The sequence below is a fragment of the Marmota monax genome, unplaced genomic scaffold (genome assembly GCF_021218885.2).
Source record: "Marmota monax isolate L192 unplaced genomic scaffold, Marmota_monax_Labrador192_F-V1.1 WCK01_AAM20220418_F8-fsc00114, whole genome shotgun sequence".
Taxonomy (NCBI): domain Eukaryota; kingdom Metazoa; phylum Chordata; class Mammalia; order Rodentia; family Sciuridae; genus Marmota; species Marmota monax.
This window is the reverse complement of record NW_026694943.1, coordinates 1769548-1796020: the sequence shown is the minus strand read 5'-3', so window position 1 is coordinate 1796020 and position 26473 is coordinate 1769548. Positions and strand designations below refer to the sequence as shown.

At 42.6% G+C, this 26473-nt stretch overlaps 1 protein-coding gene across 7 annotated transcripts in view; it reads right to left on the bottom strand.

Annotated features, from left to right (window-relative positions):
* Positions 1–22483: 22483 nt before the first annotated feature.
* Sash1 (SAM and SH3 domain containing 1) overlaps positions 22484–26473 on the bottom strand; it is a 291235-nt gene continuing 287245 nt past the window's right edge. For all 7 annotated transcript variants that reach the window (XM_058573608.1, XM_058573609.1, XM_046427351.2 and 4 more), the window contains one exon: positions 22484–25835. In XM_058573608.1, coding sequence (XP_058429591.1) covers positions 25572–25835 — 264 coding nt within the window. In that variant the 3' untranslated portion in view covers positions 22484–25571. The remainder of the gene's footprint in view (positions 25836–26473) is intronic.

Below are 26473 nucleotides of genomic sequence, written 5' to 3'. Positions count from 1 at the left end.
ACACTCATGTGGCTGCATCACTGTAGTATGCTGATTTTAAGACCTTCCAGTATATATTGAGGAGTGGGATAACTGGGTTACGTGGTGGTTCCATCCCAGATTTCTGAAAAATCTCCATACTGCTTTCCAGAGTGGTTGCACCAATTTGCAGTTCCACCAGTAATGTGTGAGTGTACCTTTCTCCCAACATGCTTGCCAACATTTGTTGTTACTTATTGCTGCAGCCCGGCTGGCTGGGCAAAATAACCGGGTGGGTGACGAACAACTTGTGTATGTTGATACAGCAGGAGTGGAAGCCGTTTATTGTAGGACAACAGAGGTATTTATACATTTTTCACAGCTTATCTTAATTAGCATAAACTAGATACATCAGTCAACCAATAAGGAATTTCCACACTTAATGGCTCGCTGGCATTACTTCACAAACCACTCCCTCTGGCAAAATGCCAGGCGCCATCCAGACTCTAACAACTTATATTCTTGATAATTGCCATTCTGACTGGAGTGAGATGGAAGGAATCTCAGTGTAGTTTTAATTTGCATTTCTTTCATTGCTAGAGATGTTGAACATTTTGCTGGGGGTGGTTACCAGGGATTGAAATCAGGGTCACTGGACCACTGAACCACATCCCCATCTCTATTTTGTATTTTATTTAGAGACAGGGTCTTGCTGAGTTGCTTAGCCCCTCTCTTTTGCTGAAGCTGGCTTTGAACTTGCAATCCTCACATCTCAACCTCCTAAGCCACTGGGGTTACCGGTGTGTGCCACCGCACCTGGCTGTTACGTTTTTTTTTATATTTGTTGACCATTTATATTTCTTCTTCTGTGAAGTGTTTGTTTATCCTTTGCTAACTTATTGATGGGGTTATTATTATTTTTTTGGTGTTAAGTTTTTTGTTCTTTATATATCTTGGAGATTAATGCTCTATCTGAGATGCAGGTGACAAAGATTTTCTCCCAGTCTGTAGGCTCTCTCTTTACACTCTTAATTGTTTCTATTGCTATAAAGACTTTTTAATTTGATGCTATTCCATTTATTGATTCTTGATTTTACTTGTTGTGCTTTAGGAGTTTTGTTAAGGAATTCAGTTCCTGAGCTGATATGTGGGAGTGTCGGGCCTAAACTTCCTTCTAGTATGTGCAGGGTTTCTGGTCTAATACCTAGGTCCCTGATCCATTTTGATATTTTTGTACAGGGTGAGAGATAGGGGTTCAATTTCATCCTACTACATATAGATTTCCAGTTTTCCCAGCACTGTTTGTTGAGAGGCTATCTTTTCTTTTTTTTTTTTTTTTTTTTTTTTTTTTTTTTTGCTCCTCTATATCCAACCTCATGAATTACAGTGGATGGGGTAGAGAGAGAAGATGGGAGGGGAGGGAGGGGGGATGGTAGAGGATAGGAAAGGTAGCAGAATACAACAGTTACTAATAGTGCATTATGTAAAAATGTGGATGTGTAACCGATGTGATTCTGCAATCTGTATTTGGGGTAAAATTGGGAGTTCATAACCTACTTGAATCTAATGTATGAAATATGATATGTGAAGAGCTTTATAATGTTTTGAACAACCAATAAAAAAAAATTAAAAAAAAAAATAACAAAAAAAAAAAAAAAAAAAAACTTAAAAAAAAAAAAAAAAAAAAAAAAAATAAATGTTATACTGAGATGAATGTTACACCAAGACCCTCAAATAACTCTCAGACCACACAGTTTTATGCCAATAAAGCTTTTATTGCTGGCCAGCGGTGGACACTATACTCTCTAAAAGCAAAATGGTCAGAGTGACACACATCCCTTCAGTCTGGCCTCATATTTAAGCCAAAAAACCATAAAAGGGACAATTGGGGGTTTAGCCAATGCAAGCAAGCCAAGTTACAGAAGTGGGAGATTGCAGTCAGGTGGCGTGAAGCTTAGCCAATCAAAATAAGCCTAGTTACCCCAGTTACAGAAACAGGAGCTTGTGCTTAGATAGTTCTATGTTCTTGAGGGTTTCCACAACAAAAGGGAAAACAACTTGCCCCAGTCATGACCTTTCTATTTTGTATGGCTGTTTCACAAAATGGAGTCACTATAGCCAAGACTTCTGTCTCATCACATTCCCCACTGATTTTATGTAGAACAATAAAAACTTATTGTCAATTGTTAGAGTCTTGGTTGTCTTCTGTATCCATTATCTGTTCATATTGGCTATGCAAAAGCATAAGGCAAACAGCCTGAACTCTGTCTTGGACATATCTGCTGATGAAATTTAATATTCAGGGCCCAACCAGGAGAATCAGCAATAAGATGAGGAGGAGGCCAGCTATGGTGCTAATAAGAGTGGTTAGCCATGGCAACCAAGGAAACCAACTTTTATACCAACTTTCCTGTTTAGTACCTAATTCTTCTCTTTCCTGTAATCCTTTCCTCACCTGGGCAAGACTGTCTTTAATGACCCCTGAATGATTTGTATAGAAACAGCAGTTTTCTCCAAGGGCTATGTAGAGTCCTCGTTGTTTCAGAAATAGGAGATCTAAACCACATCTGTTTTGTAAGGCTACTTCAGCCAATGAGTTAAGGGATTCTTCTAACCTAGACACTGATTTTTCTAACTATGCTAAGTCTCAGTTTATCTGAGAACTAAGAAGCTTGAAGTTCTGATCCTGTAAAATTAGGGCAGTGGCTCCAATAGTGGTAGACCCAGAAAATCCAGTAGCTACTAGGAAAGGGACAAGTATGGGGGCTGCTCTCTTGTATCTATTTGACATTAGTACTTCAAAATGTTCAAAACCTGCAGTTCTGCTATAGTAATAAACTTGGGGCATTATATGAACAGCTACACAAAACTCTGTTCTAGCATCAAACAAGCTTTGTGGTAAGCAAGGTGTCAATCCTGTCAGACATGAAAACCAAGTTCCTGGGGGCGCTTTAAGGTAGTTCGAGGATACCCCTGTCAGATTGTATACTTCAGAACAGGCGTCCTGATAGGGTGAAGTGTATAAGTCATATGATGGGGTTTTAAAACATGAACCCTTATCTTGTAAGTCCCCTAGGGTGAGTTTGGGGGAGTGACCCCAAGGACAGATGGTATCATCTAGAGTAGTGAGATTTTGTAAATCCTGAGAGGCTATCTTTTCTCCAATGTCTGTTTTATCTCATACTAGACAAGGTAGCCATGGTTTCCGAGAGGGCCACCTATATTTGGTTTTGAATGGGTGATTTAAATAGTCATTTATTTGTTTGTATTTCCAATTCTTTTTAGTTCCAATAATTGACGACATGTGGTATGGTGAAAACATCTTTCTTTGAATTGCAGTGGTGTTTTATTCTCTAAGTCTATTCACAGCCATAAATGTTGTAATTATAAAGCGTGATGTGGAAACTCAGCTGCTGGTTCATGGGCATCCTAATTTACACATGTTGCTTTCATTAGTCTTCTTTTTTATATGGCAAAAAATTAGACAGTATAAATGGTTTATTAAAAAAATGATTGTCCCAAACTTCACCCCTGACCTGCTCCACCCCTGGGATCCTCAGAGGAGATCACTTTAACTGTTTCATTTGATGTTTATTTCTGGGTTTCTATGTAGCATGCTGACATGGGTTTTTTAAAAAGCCTGTGGATTTTCTGTTCTTCTGGGTGAAGTTTTAGTTCTCTTGTGTTCACCTCCACTTCCTGTCTCGCCATCCTCCCAATGCTTACATTTTATTTTTAGCTGGATTGATATTAATATTAGTGTGGTCATATAAATAATACTCACTGCGAAATCTAAGTAATCTATTATTATGTTTTCTTTGTTGCAAAATGTTTTGCTTTCCTGGGGTTATAATTACCATGTTTTCCCTCTTTAGGGTTCCTATGTAGTGAAGGTTTCATCCCACCCTGCCCCCCATCCTATTTAGACATCAACTGACTTTTAAATGTCTAAGAGTATCAGATGGGCTCTCTTTTTATTAATTTGACTTTTTCCTGGAGACCTCACTCCCAGCATCCCCCTCCTCCTCATACAAGGAGAATTGATTGCTTTTATAAAAGTCGGCCCCAGGGTGCCCATCTTGGGTCTTTTCTTCTGAGTTGGATTCTTGGTTCCCTGGCTCTTGCATTTCCTTTTGCCCAGGGCTCTTTTCCCATTTTACAGCCACATTCCTCAGGAGCTTTCCAAGTACCCAGCTTCCAATGGTCCTCAGAAATTCTCACTTCCTGAGAATTTCCTTGCCGTGTGCAGCCCCTGCCCACAACAAGCCAGGGTTGATATGAGTGGCAGACTGAATACAGGGAGAATGACAGTGTGGGACCTCTGGGGCCAGGTACCAAAGGACGCCCCACCCCACCTTGCCCTCTTAGATCACTCCCTTGCTCTGTAGAAGCTAGCAGCTGTGTCAAAAGGAATACTGTAGCAGTGATGGCAAAGTTCCCTTTGTCCCCCAGGGTCAGTCCATGGGGGAACAGCAGACACCCATCAGAGCATTTTTGTATTTCAACTTTGTATTGAGTTAATATCCTTAGATCTGTTGAACACTGAACAGATGAAGGCATCCTATTTCGATATGAATTTATTCATTTCTGAGCAACTCTGGGAAGATAGAGCGTCATTATACTGCCCTTGGGCACCACTGGGCCCCCTCTGCCAGCGATGGTTATCATAATTTAGTGAGCTCAGCCAACGATGCACTTCTGCCATTTGCATCTTTGTGAGGGATCGACTTCAGCTGCTAATGCCATTAAAATCAAGCATATAAATAAACTTCCAAATCACTGAATCGCAAAATGTAAATTAAGATTTCTAGAAATGAAGCACGCATACATACATAATCAGAATACTTTCCTGAGAAATGGAATTTTTGTTAGGTGATGGTTCAAGGGTTTTGGGTACCATTAATGAAGTAAAACAATTTGTTTAAATAACTGTTTATATTTTCTTCATTTTGTAATTTTAAATCTTGTTTGTGTTTCATAATGGGTACAGATGAGTCTAGTGATACACTTATACAGACTTCTTTCTTTCCTTCCTTCCTTCCTTCCTCCTTCCTTCCTTCCTTCCTTCCTTCCTTCCTTCCTTCTTCCCTCCCTCCCTCCCTCCCTCTCCTACCCCTTTCTTTCTCTCTGGCATTACAGATCAACCTCAGGGATTTGGGGAATGCTAAGCATGTGCTTTACCACTATGCTATGCCCAAGTCACTCATGTCATTTGTTTACAAGAAATGCACTATATTTATTGTTCTTTCATGGGTACATGATATATCACAGCATACAACTAAGTGGCAGAGCCTGTATTTGAACCCAGGTCACACTGACTCTAAAGCACATGTTCTTATTATTTTGCTGCCCTTATTATTATTTATACCCCTAGCTTCTATAAAAGTGGTCTTTCTACACATTCCTTTTTTAATAATTTTGCTCGATGAATATTCTGCTTTACCATTCCTAAGATGCCTAATTGTTTTACATTTGAAATCCCACAAGCCAGGCTGCATCCCCTAATGAATAGGGTCCCATTCCTGATCCTAGGCAAGTGGCAGTCCTAATGCAGTGGTCACTGCACTATGCCTGCTTGGCTGATAAACTGAGATTGTATCTAGTCTATGGCAATAATATATGGTTTCAAATCCCAAGAATTTAAGGACATGGGAATGGTGCATGTTGAGAAGCAGGGTCTTTTTTCTAGGTTAGTCCTCAGAAGGAACGAATGCTGCTAACACTTCATCTTAGATGTGTAGCCTCCAGAGCTGTAAGACAATAAATTTCTGTGGTTTAAATTAACCAGTTTGCAATACTTTGTCATGACAGTCCTAGAAAACTACTTCATAGGCCTCCTCCCCAAACTGGAATCATGTTTCATTAGGAAAGTTGCCCAAGGGATAACAGATTAGTTGCTGCACTGGCCAAGGTTAGGACTGGTCCAAGTCATAGGACTGAGGCTGAAGGAAAATAGCCCTCATCTCTCTTATGATGGAAGCTGGGAGACTTCTGTAACTGCTGGTGCTGGTGGGCTGTGGCTGGAGGTCAGGAAGAGCAGGATGGAACTCATTAAGAGCTGCCGGGTGTCACTGAGCATGATTTGAGTGTGCAGCAGCGTGTGTCCACCCTTTATGTCTCCATGCAGATGGAGCATCGAGAAAAGAAGGGAAGTAGGCTGGATGTTAGGAAGAGATGTCTCTTCCTTGTCCCCTGAGAGGGATTTATTGACAGGGAGTAGCATCATGCAAAGGAGAAATGCTTACAGTGCTCAGCTCCACAGTGGAGTAAGCAATGAAAGGTGAGTTTAGAGCTTGGATCACCCTCCCTCCCTTCAAATATACTTGAAGAATATAAAACAGGTACCATTTTTGAGAAGGATTTGTTTCCACCAAGGAATTGGTCAAGCAAAGGCTGGGTGGCTACTTTGCAGAGATTTTCTCATGAGATGCTTAACATTTTTTGGTGAGATGTGTCCCTTTGACTGATGAAGCCCATGTGTCTCTTCTCAAAATGACGTTTTGAAATGTGTAATCTGAAATGCATAGAATTACATATACATTGAGATACAGTAATAGAAATATTGTTTTTAAAAAGCAAGTTCATGATATAGTGTGATGATTAATTTTAATGTTGAACTTGACTGGGTCATGGGCTGACCAAATAGATGGTTAAACACTATTTGTGGTGTGTCTGTGGGGATGTTTCAGTAGCTAGAGTAAAGAAGGTGGCCCTCCCCAATGTGGACGGGCATCGTGCAATTCACTGAAGGACTGAATTGAACAAAAAGGCAAAGGTAGGGGCCCGAGTTGTGGCTCAGCTGCACAGTCCTTGTCTAGCACGTGCGAGGCACTGAGTTCGATCCTCATAAAAATAAATAAATAAATAAATGTCCGACTACAACGAAAAACAGTATTAAAAAAAAGAAAAGAAAAGAAAAGGCAGAGGAAGGGGGAGTTTGCTCTCTTTGCCTGACTGCTTGAGCTGGGATATCAGTTTTCTGCCCTCTGCTGGGATTTACACCATTAGTCCTCTGGTTCTCAGAACCACAGCATCACCTTTCTTTGATCTTAAGTTGGAAGATGGCAGATCATAGATTTGGCCTCCAGTCATGTGAGCCAATATCAATACTTAGGCAGAGTGACCACAACTGATAAACACAGGTGGGAAAGACCAGAGACTGGACCTAAGATCTAAAGGCTGCACAAATGCATGCATGCGTGTGTGTGCGCGCACACACACACGCACACACACACACATATTGTGTTTGTTTCTTTGGAGAACTGTGACAAAAAACGTAGAGCAAACAAATGCTTTATATCAATGCACTAAACACACACACACAAAACAAAAACAAAAGAGTTAGCAGTGAGTTCAAGAGCTACGTGTTTCTAAGTATAAAAGGCATTGTGGGATACCTGCAGCACTATGAGTGATATGGAGATACCCAGGTTTGTGTTGGTGACATCACAGATGGCATTATCACTGGAGGTTGTTTCTTATATTCCTAACTGAGGACGTGGCATAATTCAATTAGAGGTTAGTAGGGGAAAATATGTAATCTTTCTGTTCAAGTTTGTAAACTCTTAAGAACACCCATCCAAGAGAATTCCAGCGTTAGCATTGACCCAGATGTCTCTACGTATAAAGCAGGTGCTTTAGAGGCCCATGCCAAGGAGACATGCCACCTAAACACAAGTCTCTGTCACTTCTATGCCCTTTATGGGCACATAAAATACTGTTTGGGAGGTTTTTGCTGCCTCTCTGGATGGCCCACTGCGAGACCCCACCCTCTCCTCTTGTCTCAGCCCCAGTGTTGCTGCCCCTGCCCGGAGAGGTCTTCAGAACACAAATGCCTGTGGTCCTCCCTGTGAGGAGGAGGAAAGCTCCAGCCGCACAATGCCTGCTCCCATGAAAACACAATGACATGCCTGATGACTTGGGGTGGGCGAGTCACGTGGTTCTTCCCAATCGTGGCCAAGTGAGTCAGTCAAGAGGGAGCACTTGTGCATTTGGGTGGTATTGGACAGGACACCGACCCACTGACCACTCGGCTGGTGAGGATAGAAAAGGCTGGCTTCCCTTTCTGTGTTACACAGTTTGTAAGCCAAGTCCCACAGGCAGGAGGCAGGGCAGAGAGGCCCAGCCTGTCAAGGACAGGCAGGATCCTGGATCTGAAGTCCAGAGACCGCACATTTCACTGTTCCCGGGGTAGTCTCCTAAATAAGGGGGGGCCGGGCAGGGGGTGGTGCTGGCAGATCTTGTTGCTGTGTACTGTTCACCCAACAAGTATCTTCTGATCCCTGGTATGTACTAGACACTGTGCTGGATGTTGAGGAAATAATGAGGAAGTTTGCCAAGTCCTGCTCCCTGTGAGTTCAGTGTAGGGAGGAGAGGAAGTACCAGGCACAGTGTACTGTGAGAACTGCACAGATGCACCTTGATCTACCGTGCATGATGTCCTGAAAAACCCATGGTAAGTTTAAAAGTCCTGACTCAAGAAGGCACATGATACACCTGCTGAGCCTCCCTTGTGTATGCTCAGAACCCTTCTGTTAGCTTACAACTGGGTGGGACCAGCGAACTCAAAGCCTATTTTATAATATAGTATGGAATATCTCATGGGACTTTGGGAGTACTGAAATGAAAATCAAGATGGGCATCAGGGTGTGTCTTCTCACCCTGTAAAGTTGAAAAGCTGTTGAGTCTCACCGCTGTAACACGGGAATGTCTATGTAGGTCAGAGTCTCCCCTGTGCTGTGAGGCAAGGAGGCAGCAGGGTCCCATCGGGCTCCTACTAAAGGGCTCTACCTTAAAACACATCATACAAATGGCTTTACTCAAACTATTAAAATGCCACCATCAAACACTTGGGTTACTTTTCCAAGTGTTGAATGTTGTACAAAAAAGTCATCAATAGGGCTGGGATTGTGGCTCAGTGGTAGAGCGCTCACCTAGTACGGGTGGGACCTGGGTTCGATTCTCAGTACCACATAAAAATAAAAAGGCATTGTGTTGTGTCCATCTACAAGAAAGATTCTCTCTCTCTCTCTCAAAAAAAAAAAAAAGTCATCAATGAATATTAAAAGTCCAGGGGAAGGAATGGTAACTGATTATCTAGTCATTGTCCTTGAGAAAGCACTGGGCTTCACCACCTTCACTCCTAAGACATCTTTCTGCTCAGCCCCATCCATTGCCAAAGTCAGTAAAAACACCAAGAATTCAAAAAAAAAAAAAAAAGCCATTTATAAAATCCCATCAATCAATGAAATTTGAAGACTGATTCTGGTGGCCATTCCTTTGAGAGACGTGAGCAAGAGAATACCCAGTGACAGGTGAGGAGGAGGGTGAGAGATGTCAGACCTCAGAGGGACCAAAACGAGCCATATAGCACAGCCCTCAGGGTTTAGCCAAGAAGTGGGCGTAGTGCCAGTTCCCCCTGAGACCCAGCAGAGGGAACCTTCTGGTTCCAGGTGAAAAGTGGTGGCAATTCCACTAATTGTGGTGGAAGGGCAGCCTCTCAGGTGGCTGCCTTTGATGACTCATTGCCTTCCTGGGTGGGACGTGGGAGAGATGCTGGACTTGACCACTGGGACACCAGCACAGCAGGCTGTCTTCGTGGCACCCGTCATTGACACACATCTGGGGGTGGCTGCAGTAAAATCATGGGTACTGGGAAGCCACTCCTGCTTTTCCTGCCAAAAATAAGAGAGTAAATTAATTGTCCAATTTGTACATTTTTAGAGAGTGCTATGAGCAAAACCAGCCATCTTGCATCAGGCACATATTTGGCCTCACCCGGCTGGACTAAAGAAAACATCTCACATCTTGATTTGTGAAAATCATTCTTCACACATCTTTTGAGCACATTCCCCCAATGGACACTATACATTTTCTCTCATTTGGGGAGGGGAAAAATATCTGCAAGGAAAATTTTAGTATTTCTAATGTCCTCCACCATCCAACCCGCATGAACCCTCATCAAACCTTCTGTGAGCATCGCTCTCAAACCTCAGGTCCAGCAGGGGAAGAATCCAGGGGAACAAGAATAGGCCGTCCCCAAAGGCTGAGTAGCCTCCGTCTCCATGTGTCCTGACAGTTGTGGAGAGTTCCTACAGCATGCCTGCCTGCAAAGCCCTGTTCCATACATTCAGAACCTGGGACTAAATAGGAAGTGTCCAGGTGCCAAAATAAATGAGTCTCCTCATCAGGAGGAGACTGAGGTGGTGCCAAGGCCCTGGATTTAGACCACAGCTGAAAGGGACCATGGAAAACTTCTGGAAAGCTCCCCTAGGAAGGTGGAAGAAATGCACACACTGTCTCATGTCCAGCAAGACAGCACTGAGTCTGCTCTGTAAATAATGACAGGGCTTCACTGGGAGACGCAGCTCTAGGATATGGAGGCTATCCCCACACGGCCCTCGACACACACTTGAACTCTGAAGCTGGAAACACAGACCAGGAGAAAAGGGGAATTTCTTTTGTCAGGTCCTAGATTTGGAGCCGTTTCTCATATCTCCCCTTCATCTTCTCTCTCTCCAAACTCACCCTTACCCACTGATCAGAAGCAAACCCTCAAAGCAAGTTTTTAATTGGTGCATCAGAAAAAAAGCCAACAGGAGGCTCACTAGAGCAGAGTGAGGACTGGCACTAGGCAAAGAGGGAGGGACTGAGATGAATCCCAGAGGAGCCACTTGAGATAAAGGGGGGCAGTGTGGACCCATCTTCAGAGGTGCCACTCCAGCCCAGGAGAGAGAGGTGGGCTCTGCAGCTGTCCCTGGACCCACCCCTTCCCACCTGGCCCTCAGCAAGGGGGCTCCTCTTCTCAAATGGAGATTTCCCCAGGTCTGCCCTGCAGACAGGGGCAAGTAACAGAGGCATTGAGACCATATGGGAAGGAGGAGGGACAAAGCAGAGGCTAGGCCAGGCCAGTGAAAAGTCCCTGCCATCTCCCACATGGCTTTATTTAATTCTGGCCAGAGCTCCCACAGCTAGGGAGCTTGGGTGCCTTCTGGGTGCAGAGTCTAACTCTTCCCAGCCTGGCCAAGCAGGGCTTAAAGAAGCTGCCACACAAATAGGATCTGTTCTCCGATGAGGTGGATCTGCCTGTCACCCCTGTATCTTAACTTCAGTGGCACCTCACAATGACTCTTTAAAGCAAGTAGTCATTAATGATACCCAGGGGCATCTGTGGCCAGGAAGACTGTCACTTCATGTCCCTCCAAGGAATGTAGGGAAGAGAAGGTGATGGTCCCCTAACCTCTTTGTTTTCTTAGAATGCAATGTGATCAGACCGTCTTGGACTGAGATGGCAGTGACATAACCCAAGTGCCCCCAATTAAGAATCATTCCAGGGAAGACTGAGTCAGGATGCTCAGGCTTGTTTCCCCCAGGAGAAAGTCCTTTTGTGGATAGATTTCAGCAGATTATTTAAGCAATTACCACTGACAAGACACTGTAGGCAGATCATCCTGTGGGACTGAGTGCAAATCTTCCTGGGGGGCTCCAGACCCTAGGCAGTCAGAGCTGGAGAGGCAGAGACTGTCCTTCGTCCTCCATCAAAATAAAATATCACTGTGGTTTTGCGTTCATCCAGAGCGATGAAAGCAAGGATGCACTGAACCACGGGGACACCATTTTCACTGTGGTCAATGAAATTATGATGATGGAGAATTGAAGCCTGTCAATAGTTGACGGATTTCTCTGGCTTTAATCTCAGCCCGTTGTTTGGAAGCAAGACAGGCCTCCTGTAGTAAAGCTTGGCAGTCACAAGCAAATTTTTTTTGCAGCGTCTTAGGAGAAATACAACACAGTTTGTAATTTGGGTAAGTGGGGCTGAAGCAATTAAATTAAACAGAAAAAGATGACCTTACCTTTTTTAGGCAAATCAATTTGGTTAGTTATTTCCAGAGATGGAACAAACTCTAAACTATTAGTGTTCTCTGACTATTATCACTCATCCTTCGGATTAATGTCATATTTAAGGAAACAGATAGCGTGTATGAGAGATAGCAAATGTCCTTGAACAGAATTTCAGCCAATTTGTGACACTTTTATTGATTTAAAAAAATGATACATTACAATTCTTATTACACATATATACCACAATTTTTCATATCTCTTTTTGTATATAAAGTATGTTGACACCCAATTCATGTCTTCTTCATACATGTACTTTGGATAATGATGTCTATCACATTCCACCATCCTTGTTAATCCCCTGTCCCCTTCCTTTCCCTCCCAACATGGGTTTGAATTAATTTATTAGCAATTTAGTTGTTAGGAGGAAAAAAAATTGGACCCTTCCCTGAGGGCTCTTTTACCATCCTGAGATCAAATGCTTCAGCATAGGGCACCATAAGAAGGGCGCTGAACTGTCAGGAGCAGGTTGCATCTAACTGGGGCTGCTAGGTCTTGCAGGAGGAGGCTTGATTTAGATGGTGGGATTCAAACAGTCAGAGAAGGTTAGATGGGCAGAGGATGCTGTCAACCAAGACAGACATAGGAATCCACCGTGGAATGTTCCAGAGATGCTGAGGAGAGAAAGCACATCTGCTGGCACAGGGAATGGCTATAGCATGGAAGGCCTTGAGTGTTCCTTTCAGGAGTACCTCTTCTCCTGAAGGTAGATGAGAGGGCTTTCACTACAGCCATGGGGTGTGCATGTTCAGTCAGATCATGCAGTTGAGAATCTCCCACCTCCCAAATCCCACTGTTAGCCCCACAAATACCAAATAAGAACCATCCTCTCCCTTGCCTTGCTGTGTCTGCTGCCAATCATAGCGAAGTGTTCTTAGCAAGTGTTTTATTACAGCAGGTGGGAGATGGTGCCCTGGCTCCACAGGGGCACTGATGGCCCCACTTAGTCATTTCCCATTCTTCTCCTCGGTGGGAGATTCGTGGTCTCATCCTCTTCCCATCCTCTCACTGCTGTGTGTCAGGAGGCAGGAGTGTCTTTCTCCCTGTCATGGTTAATTTGAATTGTCAACTTGGTTGGATTAATTGATGCCAGTGATTAAGAGGCTTATGGGTATGTCAATGAGGGTGTGTCTAGGAATGATTGGCATGTGGGATAGCCAACTGATAGGGGACCTTCCCTAAGCATGGGCAGCACCGTCGTCCATAGGATGACGGCTTGGATGGGATAAAGGTCAGAAGAACAAGGAAGCAGCAGCAGATGCTAGCTGGATTCTTCTTGAACAGTTTCTTGATTGCTGTGCAATTGTCTGAAGATATCTGACTCTCGCTTCTTCACTCTTCCGAAGTGGACTCTGCCAGTGATTTTCCAGGAAGTTTCCAGAAGCCTTCAGTACTGGACTAGGGTAGCACCATCGATCCCTCTTTTTCTGAGGCTTCATCCTCTTGGACTGTACATCTACTGGTTCTTCCAGCTCTCCAGCCTGCAGACGGCCATTGTGGACTATCCAGCTTCTGGTCACATAAGCCAACTTAATAAATCCCCTTTTTATAATTATACTTCCTGTTGATTCTTTTCCTCTAGAGAATCATGACTAATACACTCTCTGTTAGGGAAAGAAACATTACCCTAAAGACCAGAGCTGACTTTACCTGGACCTCACTGGCTGGAACTGGGCCCTGTGCCCACCACTGGCTCTAAGGGTAGCTGGTCAAAGGGTCCACACTGCCAGGACTGGTTTGGACAAAATACATTCCACATTCTGGGAGTGGGATTTCTGAGGTCAAACAAAACAAAGACTCTGCCATCAGATAGTAGGGAGGCTATTGGATAAAGGTTGGTGGGCCAGTGAGGACCTACCCTCCAACACTTTCTTCTTGTATAGACAATGGCAATAAAGCTGAGTGGAGAAGACCCTTCATGGGGTCATACAGCAAGAGCATGGACCCCCAGCTAACCCAAAGAATGCACCAAGTGCTAGTGGTTCTGCAAGGTCAAGGCACCACAGACCCCTTGGCTGAGGAAAGGCACAGTTCATGTATCCATAGCCTGGGGAGCTTGAAGAATACCACAGGTGTGTCCTGGCTCCATTCCTCCTGGTTCAATTTTAACTGGCCTTGCCTGAGGCCCAGGCAGCCTCCTTTTCAAAGGTTTCCCAGGTGTTATCAAGGTTTCAATAGTGTCAATAGGTTTCAAAGTGTCAACTTTGGCTACTGTCTTCAGTTATTCAATCAAATGCTAATTCAAGTGTTGCAAGATCCATAATCAATTGACATTAAGTAAGAGGTGATCCTGGGCTGTTTGGGGGGCTTGATTCAATTTTTTGAAAGATCTTAAGAGCAAGCTGAGGCTTCCCTGATGAAAAAGAAATTCCATGTGGACAGCAGCTTCAGACAGCTCCTCTCCCTGGTGGTCTGTCCTGTGGATTTCAGACAATTGCCAATACCAGGCAACATCTCTACATATGTACTGTCCACTGGTTCTGTTTCTCTAGCGGAACCCTAATACACCAGGTGATTTTAATATGACACTCAGGCTAAGGACCGGTAGGTGGTAAGCCACAGTCACCAGAATAAAAGAAGCCAAGGTCTAGTCTCATCTCTTCTACCTGGAGGCCCCTGTAGCCTTACAGCTGTAAAACAGGAAGAATCTGCGTCTGCTGCACAGTTGCCAGTGTGAAGGTTTCCTGCTTTCAGGAGTCAATTCTGAGCACATCTGGACTGAACGGAGGCTACTGTTCTTATTATGGTGGTGGGCCATTCTGGGCCATGAACAACTAAATGCCATTCCAACAAAAATGAGCCTGGTGTTCCACGTCACTGGCATCTAAGGTTCAGAGACACCTAAACACTGCCTCCCCTACCTCCACCTTACTCCTGAAACAGGCAGGAGGGCACCTGTGTACACACAAAGACACCCAGCCACACAAACTGCAGGAAACTGAGGCAGGTTACCCAACTCTGGTAAAGAAATAAGGCAGGCAGCCAGGGAATCAAGAGGCCCCCAGCGTTTATTACAACGGACTACGTTCTTTCATTTAGTCATTCTCATTCTCCTAGGGCATTTTTTATATTGTTTTGTTACAGAGCACTTGGAGAGTCAGGGAAGCCTTGCTCTTCCTCCCGCAGCCACATTTCGTTTCTGAGTTGCTGGCAATCAGGAGTGGGCTTTGGTTGCAGCTGCGCACTGTGAACACTTTCCTCCAGGGAGTTCCTTCTCCTCCCCAGCTTTGGTAGCCTTCAGCCTGGAAGACCAGTGCCCTCTGGTGGTCGTACGCTGCAGTAACAATAGTTTGGGGAAAGCAGTTCTGGGGTCTTACGGTTTGCTCTGAATTCTTTCAGAAATCATTCATTCAATACATACTCCTGTCAAATGGAGAGGTTTCTGGTTTATTTGATAGCAAACTTGTGCATTCCTGGATCTTAAATTGTGGTATGCATAAGCAGAAGCATTAAACATAAAGCAATAAACTGCACAATACGCTACAAGGTGAAAAATGAATGTTAGGGGGAACCAGATCAGGTAGGGGACTTGAGTGGTGGTAGAGGTGAAGGATGATGGGGAGGAACAGTTTGAGATGGTGGAGCCAGGTGAGCCTTGGAGAAGGTAACCTCTGATCAAAGACCTGCAGGAGGAGGGCATGAGGGAGTCAGTCATGAAGATTTGGGGGCACAAGAACATTCCAGGTAGAGAAAAAGCCTGCACAGGCCTGAGGTGAGGACCTGTCTGATGGGTTTGAGGACCAAGAAGCCTGACTGAAGGTTTTAGTGATGGAGTGAGCCTGGCCGGGAACAGGAAACAGGTTCATACACCTTGGAGGCTGTGGCAAAGGGTTCATCCTTGACTCTGAAAGAAAAAGGGAGCCACCGGAGAGTTTCAAGCAAAGGAGTGGTATGATCTGACTTATGATTTTAGGGTCTGTATTTACTTGGGCTGCCCTGATGGAATTCAGGGCACAGAGTAATGAATGACACAGAGCAATTCATTTTCTCACAGTCCTAGATGGAAAGTCCAAGATCAAGGTGCTGACAAGTTCAGTGCCCGACGGGGACAACGTTACCATAATTGCAGCCATCTTCCTTTTCTCCGCCCCCACTTTATGAATACTGTACTTATTCCCAAGAAATAGAAACTAGCCCAAGATAAAACCCACTGGTCCAGAGACGTGCTAGTCTCTCCCTCTTCTCTCATTGAGAGATAGAAGACATCTTACCAGCCCCTGAGATGGGGACCTACTGGTTTCCCTCTTCTCTCCTTGAGAAGATAAAGGGACATGCCAGCTTCCTTGTTCTGAGAATTAGGAAAACTGCCTGTCTCTGTTCCCAAGAAACAAACTTGCCTTCCACGAGATCAGGGGATGCTCACTAAGTCAGTCAAGACTAAACCTGCCCCTAGCGTGCATTCATAATTCTAGCCTATAAAAGGTAATGTTCAAGGGGGAGTTGCTGCAGCTCTCTCTCCTTGGGGCTGCTGTCTCTCTCTTTGTGCACAGCAGCCTTGTCAGTCTCCTGACAATAAACCCACTTCTTATCCCAGGTGTGTATGTGATCAGTCCTGCACCACTTTTCTTTCAGACACTTTCCTTTTCATATTCTACCTTCTTTGCTATGTGAGGACATGGTGGAGAGAAGGAGAAGGAGAAGAGATGGGCTCTTCCTCTTCTGATAAGGGCATTAATATCATCATGGGGGCCCCTCCCTCACAACCTCACCAGAGTCTAATTACCCCCCCCAAGGACCCACCTTCTAATACTATTACACTTGGGGGTGGGGCTTCAGCATAGCAATTTGGGGGTAGACATAAATGTTTAGTCTATAACAGAGTCACCGGGGCCACTGGGTGAGCTAAGAGAGGGCAGAGATGGGAGCAGGGAAGCAGGAAACCTTGGTGACAATCCAGTGAAGGACAGTGGCTCTGGTTTGGGCTAGCATGGTAGCATCAGACCAACGTAGTAATAAGTGGTCAGATTCTGGAGAGACTTTGGAAGCCCAGACAACAGGATTTCCTAAAGCTGAATGTGAAATGTGAGAGGAAAAAGGATGACGACTAGGGATTCGGAATAAATGGATTTGTGTTTAAATTTTAGCTTTGTGACTTACTGGGTGTGCCAGCCTGGAAAAGGGTCTTAACTTCTCTAAACCTTCTTATTAAAGATGCATTTTTCAGTACCTCCATGTGTCAATCACTGTACTGGGTGCTGGCAACACAGGAATAAACTTGATAAGGTCCCTGCTCACCTGGAATTCCACTCTGGTGGAACAGGGGCAATAAACGATCACCCAGGGTTCATGGAATGAGTTAAGCCTGTCAATTGCCTCCTGCACACCATACCAATGCTTTTCTCCAGGAAACAGCTGATTCCATCATCCTCTTCCTGCTTTCTACCCATTGGAGGACAAATCATGTCACATGATTGGACCAACCCATGAAGGATCAGAAGACATTACTGAGTGGCAGCTTTACAGTTTTACAGATAAAACTCCCCAAGAATAGAAGTTAGTCCCCAGGACCAGAAATAGGAAAAGGCTGTGTTGCCTACATAGAAGAATAGAAACTCTGGTTTTTCTTCTTGACTTTATTCCAGAGCCCAGATACAATGACTGTGCCAACATCTTAGCCAGTAGTTTGTTCTTGTTATAATAAACATCCTCTTAGTTAAAAGCATTACATTTCCTGCAAAGTGTTTTAAAAGGGAAAACCATAGGCAATTTAAAGTTAATTAAGTTTGAGGAAAGAATGATTTGCAAATGCGGCGGTGCTCAGAACCTGAGCAGGTGTAAGCGCTCCAGCCTGCAGTGCTGTGGGGCCGCACTATTGGACAGAAAACCAGAAGGGAGGTTGAGTCAGCGCAGGGACCTCCAGCTCCTCTGTTGGCTTGATTTCAGTCAGTTGGCCGCCTGTGATTGGCTGATGCTCCTCGGCTGTGCCTGGCCAGGACTCTCAGTTTGTTATAAGCCGTGATCTTCTGGGTTAGTTTATGTTCCAACTCGGGCTGCAGTTCCTCATGGAAGGACTTGAGGAGGGAAGCAGCCTCTGGCCAGATTTAAAGTTTCACAAGCCATGATGTCTGGGGTTATTTCTTTCACTCTAACCTGGCTCTGGGGTGTAAAGTAAATTACAGAGATCACCAAGGGTGAGAAGAGGCCCTGGGATAAAAGTGTGAGGTTCTAGAACAGTCAAAGGATGGGTAGAGTAGGAGGAGGCTGCCAAGGACGTTGAGAGGCAGGAGTTATCTGAAGGGAAGCTCAGGGGGAGGAGGACGTAGGAGGTCCTCAGATGCCACAGAGAGGACCAGGATGGGGACAAGGAGGTCTGCTCTCCAGTTCACAAGCAGAATGCGGCTTCCCTTGGAGGTCTTGGTTGCAACCAGGGAGCAGTGGGCTGACAATGTCCAGAGTGGAAGGAGAAAGAGGCAATGGCAGGAAAACCTTTGAAGACATTTGGGTGTGAAATACAAGAGACAGAGAGCAAGGATTATAGAAATGAGGGAAATGTGGGGTTGAAAGGGAGATTTCTAATACTATCATTCATCCACGATTCTAGCCTATAAAAGGTAATCGTGTGAATCATGACACAAGATTATACTCTATAGTTGATGGATCTTTCTTCACAGGCAAAACCAACAACTCTGGCTCATGAGCAAGAAAAAGGAATGTTTTAGAAGAACCCCAGGTAGCCTACTGCAAAGGTCTTCAATCTGTGATTCTTTCAAAAGTGTGCTGCCTTGGATAGCTTTGAGGAAGGAATCTGTTTCTAGATCAATGTGGTCCTCATACTGATCTGCCTGATCATCCTGCCAGGGTTTCTTTCTCATCTTTTCTTTCAGAAAAGCTTTTCTCTTATTTAAAAAAGCATCTATTTTAACAGTTTTAACAGATTGTAAAAATTTCTGGGGCTTCAGACAACCAGGAAATAACTGTGAATAACTGCTGTTGCAACATTTTCTAGGACCAAGGTACCCTATGGCAAGATCCCCCTGCCACCTGGCTGTCATCCATCTAATAATGTGGAACATTTCCAAATTTTATTTTTATATTTGACCTTTACTTGTCAAAATTACAATAATAATGCTGTTTTATTATTGATAAATAATTGATCAGTGATAATGTATAGGGATAACAAAATACAGACTTCTTAACAGATAGAACATAATAATCAAAAGATATGGAATTAAATTTTTGTTCATAAACATTTTTATTATGGAGAAATATGATGGGATGATCAAAAAGATACATATAAAAACCTATTACATTAGGATGAAAATCTGTGGGGGAAGTAGAATGGATTAGGACCTTTAGAAGGAAAAGGAACAGAATAAAAATTTTAAGTTGTTTGTTCTTTTGTCCTTTCAATGGACAAGGGGAAGGTATCAAACTGCTATGGCATTTATTTACCAATGGATATATATTTAAAAGTAATGCAGCTGTTTTTTTTTTCAATGAAAATATTTAAAGTAAGGAGGGAATGTGTAGTAGTGCAAATATTTAAACTTATGGTTAAGAACATGTATAGGGCAACTTTAATAGGTGCAAGAGAGTTCTTAGTGTTTGAGTTATTTAGGACATAAGCAAAAATTTTTGGCAGCCATTGGCACAAGGAATCAAAGAGAAAAACAGGAAGGCAGAGGGTTCCTGCTGGGCTTTATGGCCTCTTGGGCATCACTGTGGGGCACTTCCATCAGAACTGTTCAGTTCCTGTCCTCTTAGGTGGAAGACATTTGGCCCAAGAGCCTAATTCCATAGCAAGGAGCCTGCTCACTGCTCAGAGGTGGACAGGGACAGCATAACTGAAAGTTTTGCCAAGTGCCAAGATCACTTGAAATATGGATGGTGCATTTCCCCCAAAGGAAACGCAGTGTAAATAGCAATAAAGGGGAAGGAGGTAGGGCAGCCTGAAAAGAAGAGCAATGGCCTGCTGCCACCAAGTTGAGGAGGAAGCTACAGAGAAGCCAGGGAATCAGTGATGGCTTGGGTCTCAGGACTGGAGCATACTGAGTTCAAGTAGAAGGATCAGGCAGGTAGACCAACACAACACCTCCCTCCCCCACCCCTCTCTTTTTAATGGCAGAAACAAGACAGGAAGACTAAATGAGGATGCTACAGAGTTTGCAAGTGGACTGAAAGATCCAGGGAGGAGGTCCAATGCATGGTTTCTGCTTTTCCTCCCAGGTAGGGAAATGACCATTCACTCACGAGAGGGGTAGGAAAATCAGGAGTTAGGGCTTGCAGGAGATGGCATTTCTCAATTATTTTCTTGTGCTTTCAGAACTTTGTGTTTTTAACAGTCTGACACTCTCAGAAAATGACACAAGATTATAATCTATGTAACTATCTCCTCCAGTCTTTTCCGTCCTCCGACTCAGTTTCCCCTCAGGTTCATACAGTCCCTTGCATACAACTCTTACAGTTCTAAACATATTTATTATCTAAGTTTTGGGGAAAGTCTATTGCAGCTGAGTGGAGATGGAAGTGAATTTCAGTGAGATTATTCTTAACTACTATGACTCCCACAAATGTACCCTGGAGTTCTTTGATACTGGGCTCAAGCTTGCTTTGATTAGGACTTTCAGATGTGTCTGTTCAGGTGTATAGGAGGTGGTCTTAGTCCATATTGTCTTGCTGTAACATAAAGCAATAGACCAGGTAATTTATAAACTACAGAGACTGCTTCCTTGCAGTTCTGGAAGGAAGGCTGGCAAGTCCAAGATGGAGGGGCAGCATCCAGTAAGGGCCTTCTTGCTGCATTCTAACATGGCAGAAGGCATCACCTGGCCAGATAGAGCAAGAGTGCCAGCTCCCTTTCTCCTTAAAAAACCCACTAATGCCCATTGTGGGGGGTACCCCCCCTCACAACTTCATCTAATCCTAATTACCTCCCAAATGCTCCACCTCCAAATATCATCAATATATAAATTTTGATATTAAGTTTTCAATATGTGAACTTTGGGGACATATTCAAGTCATAGCAGGAAATAAACTTAAATTCTCTTTGCAAGATGGTCTTCTCTGAACTCATGTTGCTGGAGGGGTCTTGAATGAGGAACTGAAATGCTTCCAATAAAAGTTGTTTGTGGTCCCCTGACCACAGTCTTAATGAAAATTTACCTCTTTCTCCCCCCAAACTCATACATGCTTACAGTCCTGGGTAGTCCAGTATATAGTTTGCCCTGAAAGGGTCCTTGTAGCTAAGGGTAAAGGAAGTCATGATTCTAGGAACTCCAAAATGAACTGTGCAGTGAAAGAATGGTTATCCACCACCTTCTTTTTCCCTAATAAAGTGGATGTTCTTTATAACTTCTAAGTGAATGCAACATAGGTACTTAAATATGAAGAGTGATTATAATGGAAAGATTCTGATCAAGCCTTTTTAGGAATTCTAAGAGAAATGTCTCTTCTTTGAATTGACTTTGCAGTCAGCTTGGAATAAACAGGGTTTGAAGTTTATCGTTAGTTCTTTAAAGTAATGTAGCAGTTAAGATCAACTCTTAGTATACATGAAATATCCCCATTTCCAAATTGATTTGGAGTATGGGGACAATAATTTTAAAACAACTACCTTAGTTTCCTTTAGTGAAATCCACCAATAGGTTTAAAATATTCTATCAAAATTTAGAATACAAATAACTTGAATACAGCTATTCCACATGGTAAGTGATAAAGGTATAGTATTCATAATGGCTTTTGGGGTGGGGGTAACAGCAAAAGGTTATGTGTTCACAGAATACTGGTTAAATAAATTCCCTGCATAATAGAACATTCCACAGCCTTTAACAGAAGGCAGGGTGTTGACATGGAAAGATTCCCAAGGTATATAAATTTAAAATGAGGGTGAGGAAGTGTGAAGAATATACTGTCATTTCTGCATGGAAAATATATGTGCAACTATATTTGTAAATATACTTGAATATTTCTGAAAAGCTAGGCTGTAATAACGCTGTTATAATAGCTGCCTGCAGAGATAAGGAATGACGGGGTTGTCAAGAAAGGGGGCTGATTTTTTTTTTTTTTTGGTTTTAAGTACATATATTATATACTCAAAAAAATTTTTTTTGTATAACAAACACCTTGCTTCCCCAATTTAAAAAAATGTGTCTTTGGGGGCTGAGAGTACAGTTCAGTGATAGAGCACTTACCTAGCATGCATAAGACCCTGAGTTTGATTCCTAGCACTAGGAATTAAAAAAAAAAAAAAAGTCTTTGTTTTCAATTGTGGTATGGTAACAATGAAAATATATTTTTGTCAAGTTGACTAATTTCTACAAAATTCAGAGCTGGATTTTTTTCTCTTTTAAAGGAAGTCTTGGGTTCTGTTATCTTTTAACTGTGTAATATTGAGCCAGTCAACCACCAATGGGGCCTCAGATTCTTCATTTGAAAATGATAGGCTTAGAGGTGATTTCCAGCAATCTCTTTCTAAGATGCTGTGATTATATGACTCAATGAATATTTGGAAAAAAAAAATACAATAAATCAACAAAGAGAATCCAGGTACATGTCAGATAGTGTGGAGATGTGGCTGAAGTAATAGTTTATAATTTTCACAATATATTTCATTTTTAACCACACTTCTTAATTTCCCCTTCATATATACCCCATCATCTTTGAAATATCCCAAGAACAACAAAAGAAGAAGATTCAACTGAAGAAATTTATTTACTTTTTTTTTCTAGGTACATAGATGACATAATTATAGACAAGTTCTGATACATAGGAAAACCCTTCTGTCCACCTTTCTTTTTGCTAAATGAATCGTCACAATAATTTTTACAATTTTTAAAACAATACACAGCTTTCTTGGGCTGAAGCAATTGCAAGAACATATTGGTACTGGTATATTACAGCTACTTACAATGTTTAAGAACAGCAATGGAGAAAAATAAGTTATTTAAATATTGATTTCATATACAGAAAGTGCAATGTTGTTAGTTGCTATATAACTTGCTTGACAGTTTTCTCTATTAATTTAAAATCAAGATAACTTGGACTCAAGACGATTACTTTTTTTGAATATAATGTAGTATGCACACGTAGCAGTGACCTGGGGGTTGATCTCTTTTGCTGCAGTTATAAAAGAAAACTTGGCTATGTCAGGAGCTGATTTTTGATATGAGTCATTTCTAATTTCAACCACACCTGGGTTCAGGACAGAGCAAAGGGCCTCTGAGTAAGGGAAGCCCACGAAAAACGATTCGTTCTCAGTTATCTAGGAATGTAAATAGTATTTGGGAAACTGTATTTCCTTCCAGAAGCTGTGACGTAAAAATCATACACAATGTCACGTGTAGCTACCTGAGCTGAACTGCCTTTCCATGTTTCTTTTGTGCTTTCCAAGGAAGACAACGATTTTCACCGTGACTCAAAATTCTGTACCAAATGCAACTGACTAAAACTGGATATTGCTAAAGCCTCCCACCTGTCCACTAACATCCACAGGCAGCCCCACACCACCTCAGTCAAATGTCACATACAAACTTTCAGGCTTTTCTCAGACCAGATTAAAAAGTTAAAGAAAAAGCAGACCAAACAAACACTAAAGATATCAAAACAAAATTAAAGAAGAACTATAAAGTAAAAACAACCTCAGCCCCCCTTAGATCAGACGTTCACACTAAAAATTCTTTGTGGTCCCTGAATTTAATTTTTCATGCAAAGGCAATGACGTCCAAAGAGTGATAAAAATATGGTTTGGCATTCTCAACACCTCTGGTGCTAGTTTCAGTGAAAGTCCTGCACTGGGAGTGAACTAAAATTTGGAAATTCACATAAGAGTCGCGCCCCCCCCCCCCCGCACACATCCTTTTTAAATCTCTAACATGACTTTTGTGTGGTCTTTTTGCCCACATGAAATGATGAGAGCAAAATCTGTCAAAATGTGAAGCCGAGGTATTTCAAAAGTAAGAAGAAAAGCCCCACAGCATGGAAAATTGTTTGAATGCTGTAGCTATCTGAGGACCCTGCAGCAACCCCCCACATTCCAGATGGGCTAATCCACAGTCCGAGAGGACAAAAATGAGCTGTTCTTATGAGTTAATAGAAATTTGGCAGCTTTACCTTTTTTATTTTACATTTCCACAACTTCTTCACATGGCCTCTTATAGGAGATGCATGTTATTAAAGAAATATACATTATTTTTAAAAAATGCATACTGAAAGCATGAAAAAAATACATCACCTGAGAATGTCCTTTTCCTCAGAGACATGGATCCAGATAGATAAAGCCTATGTTAAAGGTGGCTTTGTAGTTAATGACATCATTTTTCCTATTCCCCTGAGGGAAATAATTTGTTTTCGTAAGTAGATGAAATATTACAGCACTTTTGATCCAAGTCTTGTGTTCAAAATGTTTCTTGTACACATGATCACATTTGAGTCTTCAAAGAGTGCTCATGATAAGAATGTGAAGAAAAAAAATCATTTTGTAAGCAACAGAAGCCTTAATAGTCATCTAAATTTGCTGTTTGCTAGAAAATCAGACAGCAGACTAAAAGAGGATACGATATGCTGAAATCAGTTGAAAAACAACTGAAAACATGCAATGCTTAACATGTAGCTAATGTGGTTTGTCTGGCTCTCCAATGAACCTTTGTTTGAATTAGAATAATTATCTAAATAAGAAGAACAGTGATATCTTAATTATAAAACTGAGAAGAAAAACTTTAAAAGCATCTCATAAACTACTTCCCTTTTTTAGAAACAACTTTCTGAAATATTCAACTTTATTGACTTTCTGCAAAGGTGATCCATGAACTGATGACTGGATTTTGGAATGGATGTTGTCAGGATTCCAAGTCAATACTGCAACAGAGTGACCAATGTGGCAGAATATGAAACTGATTAAAAGTAAAGGCAGTTACTGAAGTTAACACACACACACACACACACACACACACACACAACTTGTGAATTTCAGACGGCTTTTTACTGGATCTGTGTGATTAGTTTAAAAGCCAAAAGCCAACATGAAATGTCTGCCTGATAAACACCCCTACAAAGTAAGCCATGTTAAAATGAGACAATTAGAAAAGCCCATTTTTGCTGGAAACATCCCAGATATGTTAGATGGCAGTCTAAGCTGAAGATTTGGAACTAGGGTTACAGGGTTGTGGACACTAGTTAGATAATGTTTAGAAGCTCATATTAAGGCAAATAAAAGCTGATTGCTAGGAAGCAATTATTTAAAAGTCTTGTTTTTATTTAAAGGAGATAGGACTTTCTTTTTCCTGGTGCAGCCAGATGTTCTAACTTCTGAACAAATGAGCATGGTCAATAGTGTACGAAAACTCCAGAGTCTGTTCCTTTGGCCTAGCTAAGTCTGTCTGGCTTGGGCATCCACCGGACCAACAGAAGGGCAGCGGTGTAATCAGAAATGGGTCAGGCTGTCCTGCCCTTTCCACCCAGCCCTCTGCCAATTCACAAAGACAGACTGGAGGCACGGTGTTTGTAGCTAGTTAGCATCTTGGCTCTTCTGTGTTCTGAAAATAAGTGCTGGTCTTGCCTTTGGGGGTCAAAGAGAACTGCACCAATTTCCTTCAGGGGGCTTTTCTGGAGAAGGTCCTTGGTCCTGTGCCTGGGTTTCACACTCTGTAGGCCACGCTCGGGGCCCTTCTTCTGGCTCTGGCTGCCCTGCCAGAGATTGAGGAATTGCATCAGCTTCGTAAGCACAGTGAAAGGCTGGCTCTTGTCCAGGGAGGTCCATCGTGAGCCTGGCTTGGGCCTGGCTACATGGCCTCGGGGCTTGGTGGCAGTTTGAAGAGTCTGGCTGCGGATACAAGCTTCCTTATGTGTCGCTCCTCTGTGATGCCGGCCTCCTGAAGGCAAGAGTGGGACAGAGAAGGCACTTGGCTCAGTGTGCTGAACCCCGCATCAGAGAGGGTGCTGGTGTACATGGGCAGGCCGATGGAAATGAGCCAGTCGGACACAGAGGCAACGCACCCAGGAGACAGGGGCTTTCTACAGATTTCCGTGAGGCCACCACTTGGGATCTGGATTAAAAAAAAAAAAGAGTGTTACAAAGACTCTACATGTGCCAAAGGAGGTCCACTTCTTTTATTTCTAAAAGGGATGGTACTGAAGTGCATCATTGCTAGATTATTAGCAAATGATAGTGTTATATTAAAAGTAAGACCAGCACAAAGAATTCTTCTTGAAGATGAAACAGATGTTGAAGAAAGTGTTCTAGAAGGTTCTAGAAGGTATCTGGAATTAAATCCCAGTTATGTGTTCAAGTCTCCAAACTGTAAGCATTTATAGATCTATTTTGCCTCTCTGTGCTATGTTCTTCCCTCAGGTGATTTGCAGGGAAAAACCTGTGTGAATGTAAAGGTTTTCATAAAGTAGATTTTCTACTATATTCTGAATTTGAATTATCAAACAGAAAATTAAGTATATGATTAATATAGTTAAAAAGAACTTAGAAATACGATCATATCAAGTATTGGTTAGGACAGGGAAATGGACATTTAAATTTGACTACTAGGTTCATATTCAGATATATATCTTTCCTAAAATCCTGGAGATTTTGTACAATCTTGATTAAGCAAAGAATATAACCTCAGAAGTTACCCTGGAAGTCTACAAGACTTATAACAAGGATGTTCTGTACTATGTTATTTAAACTAAA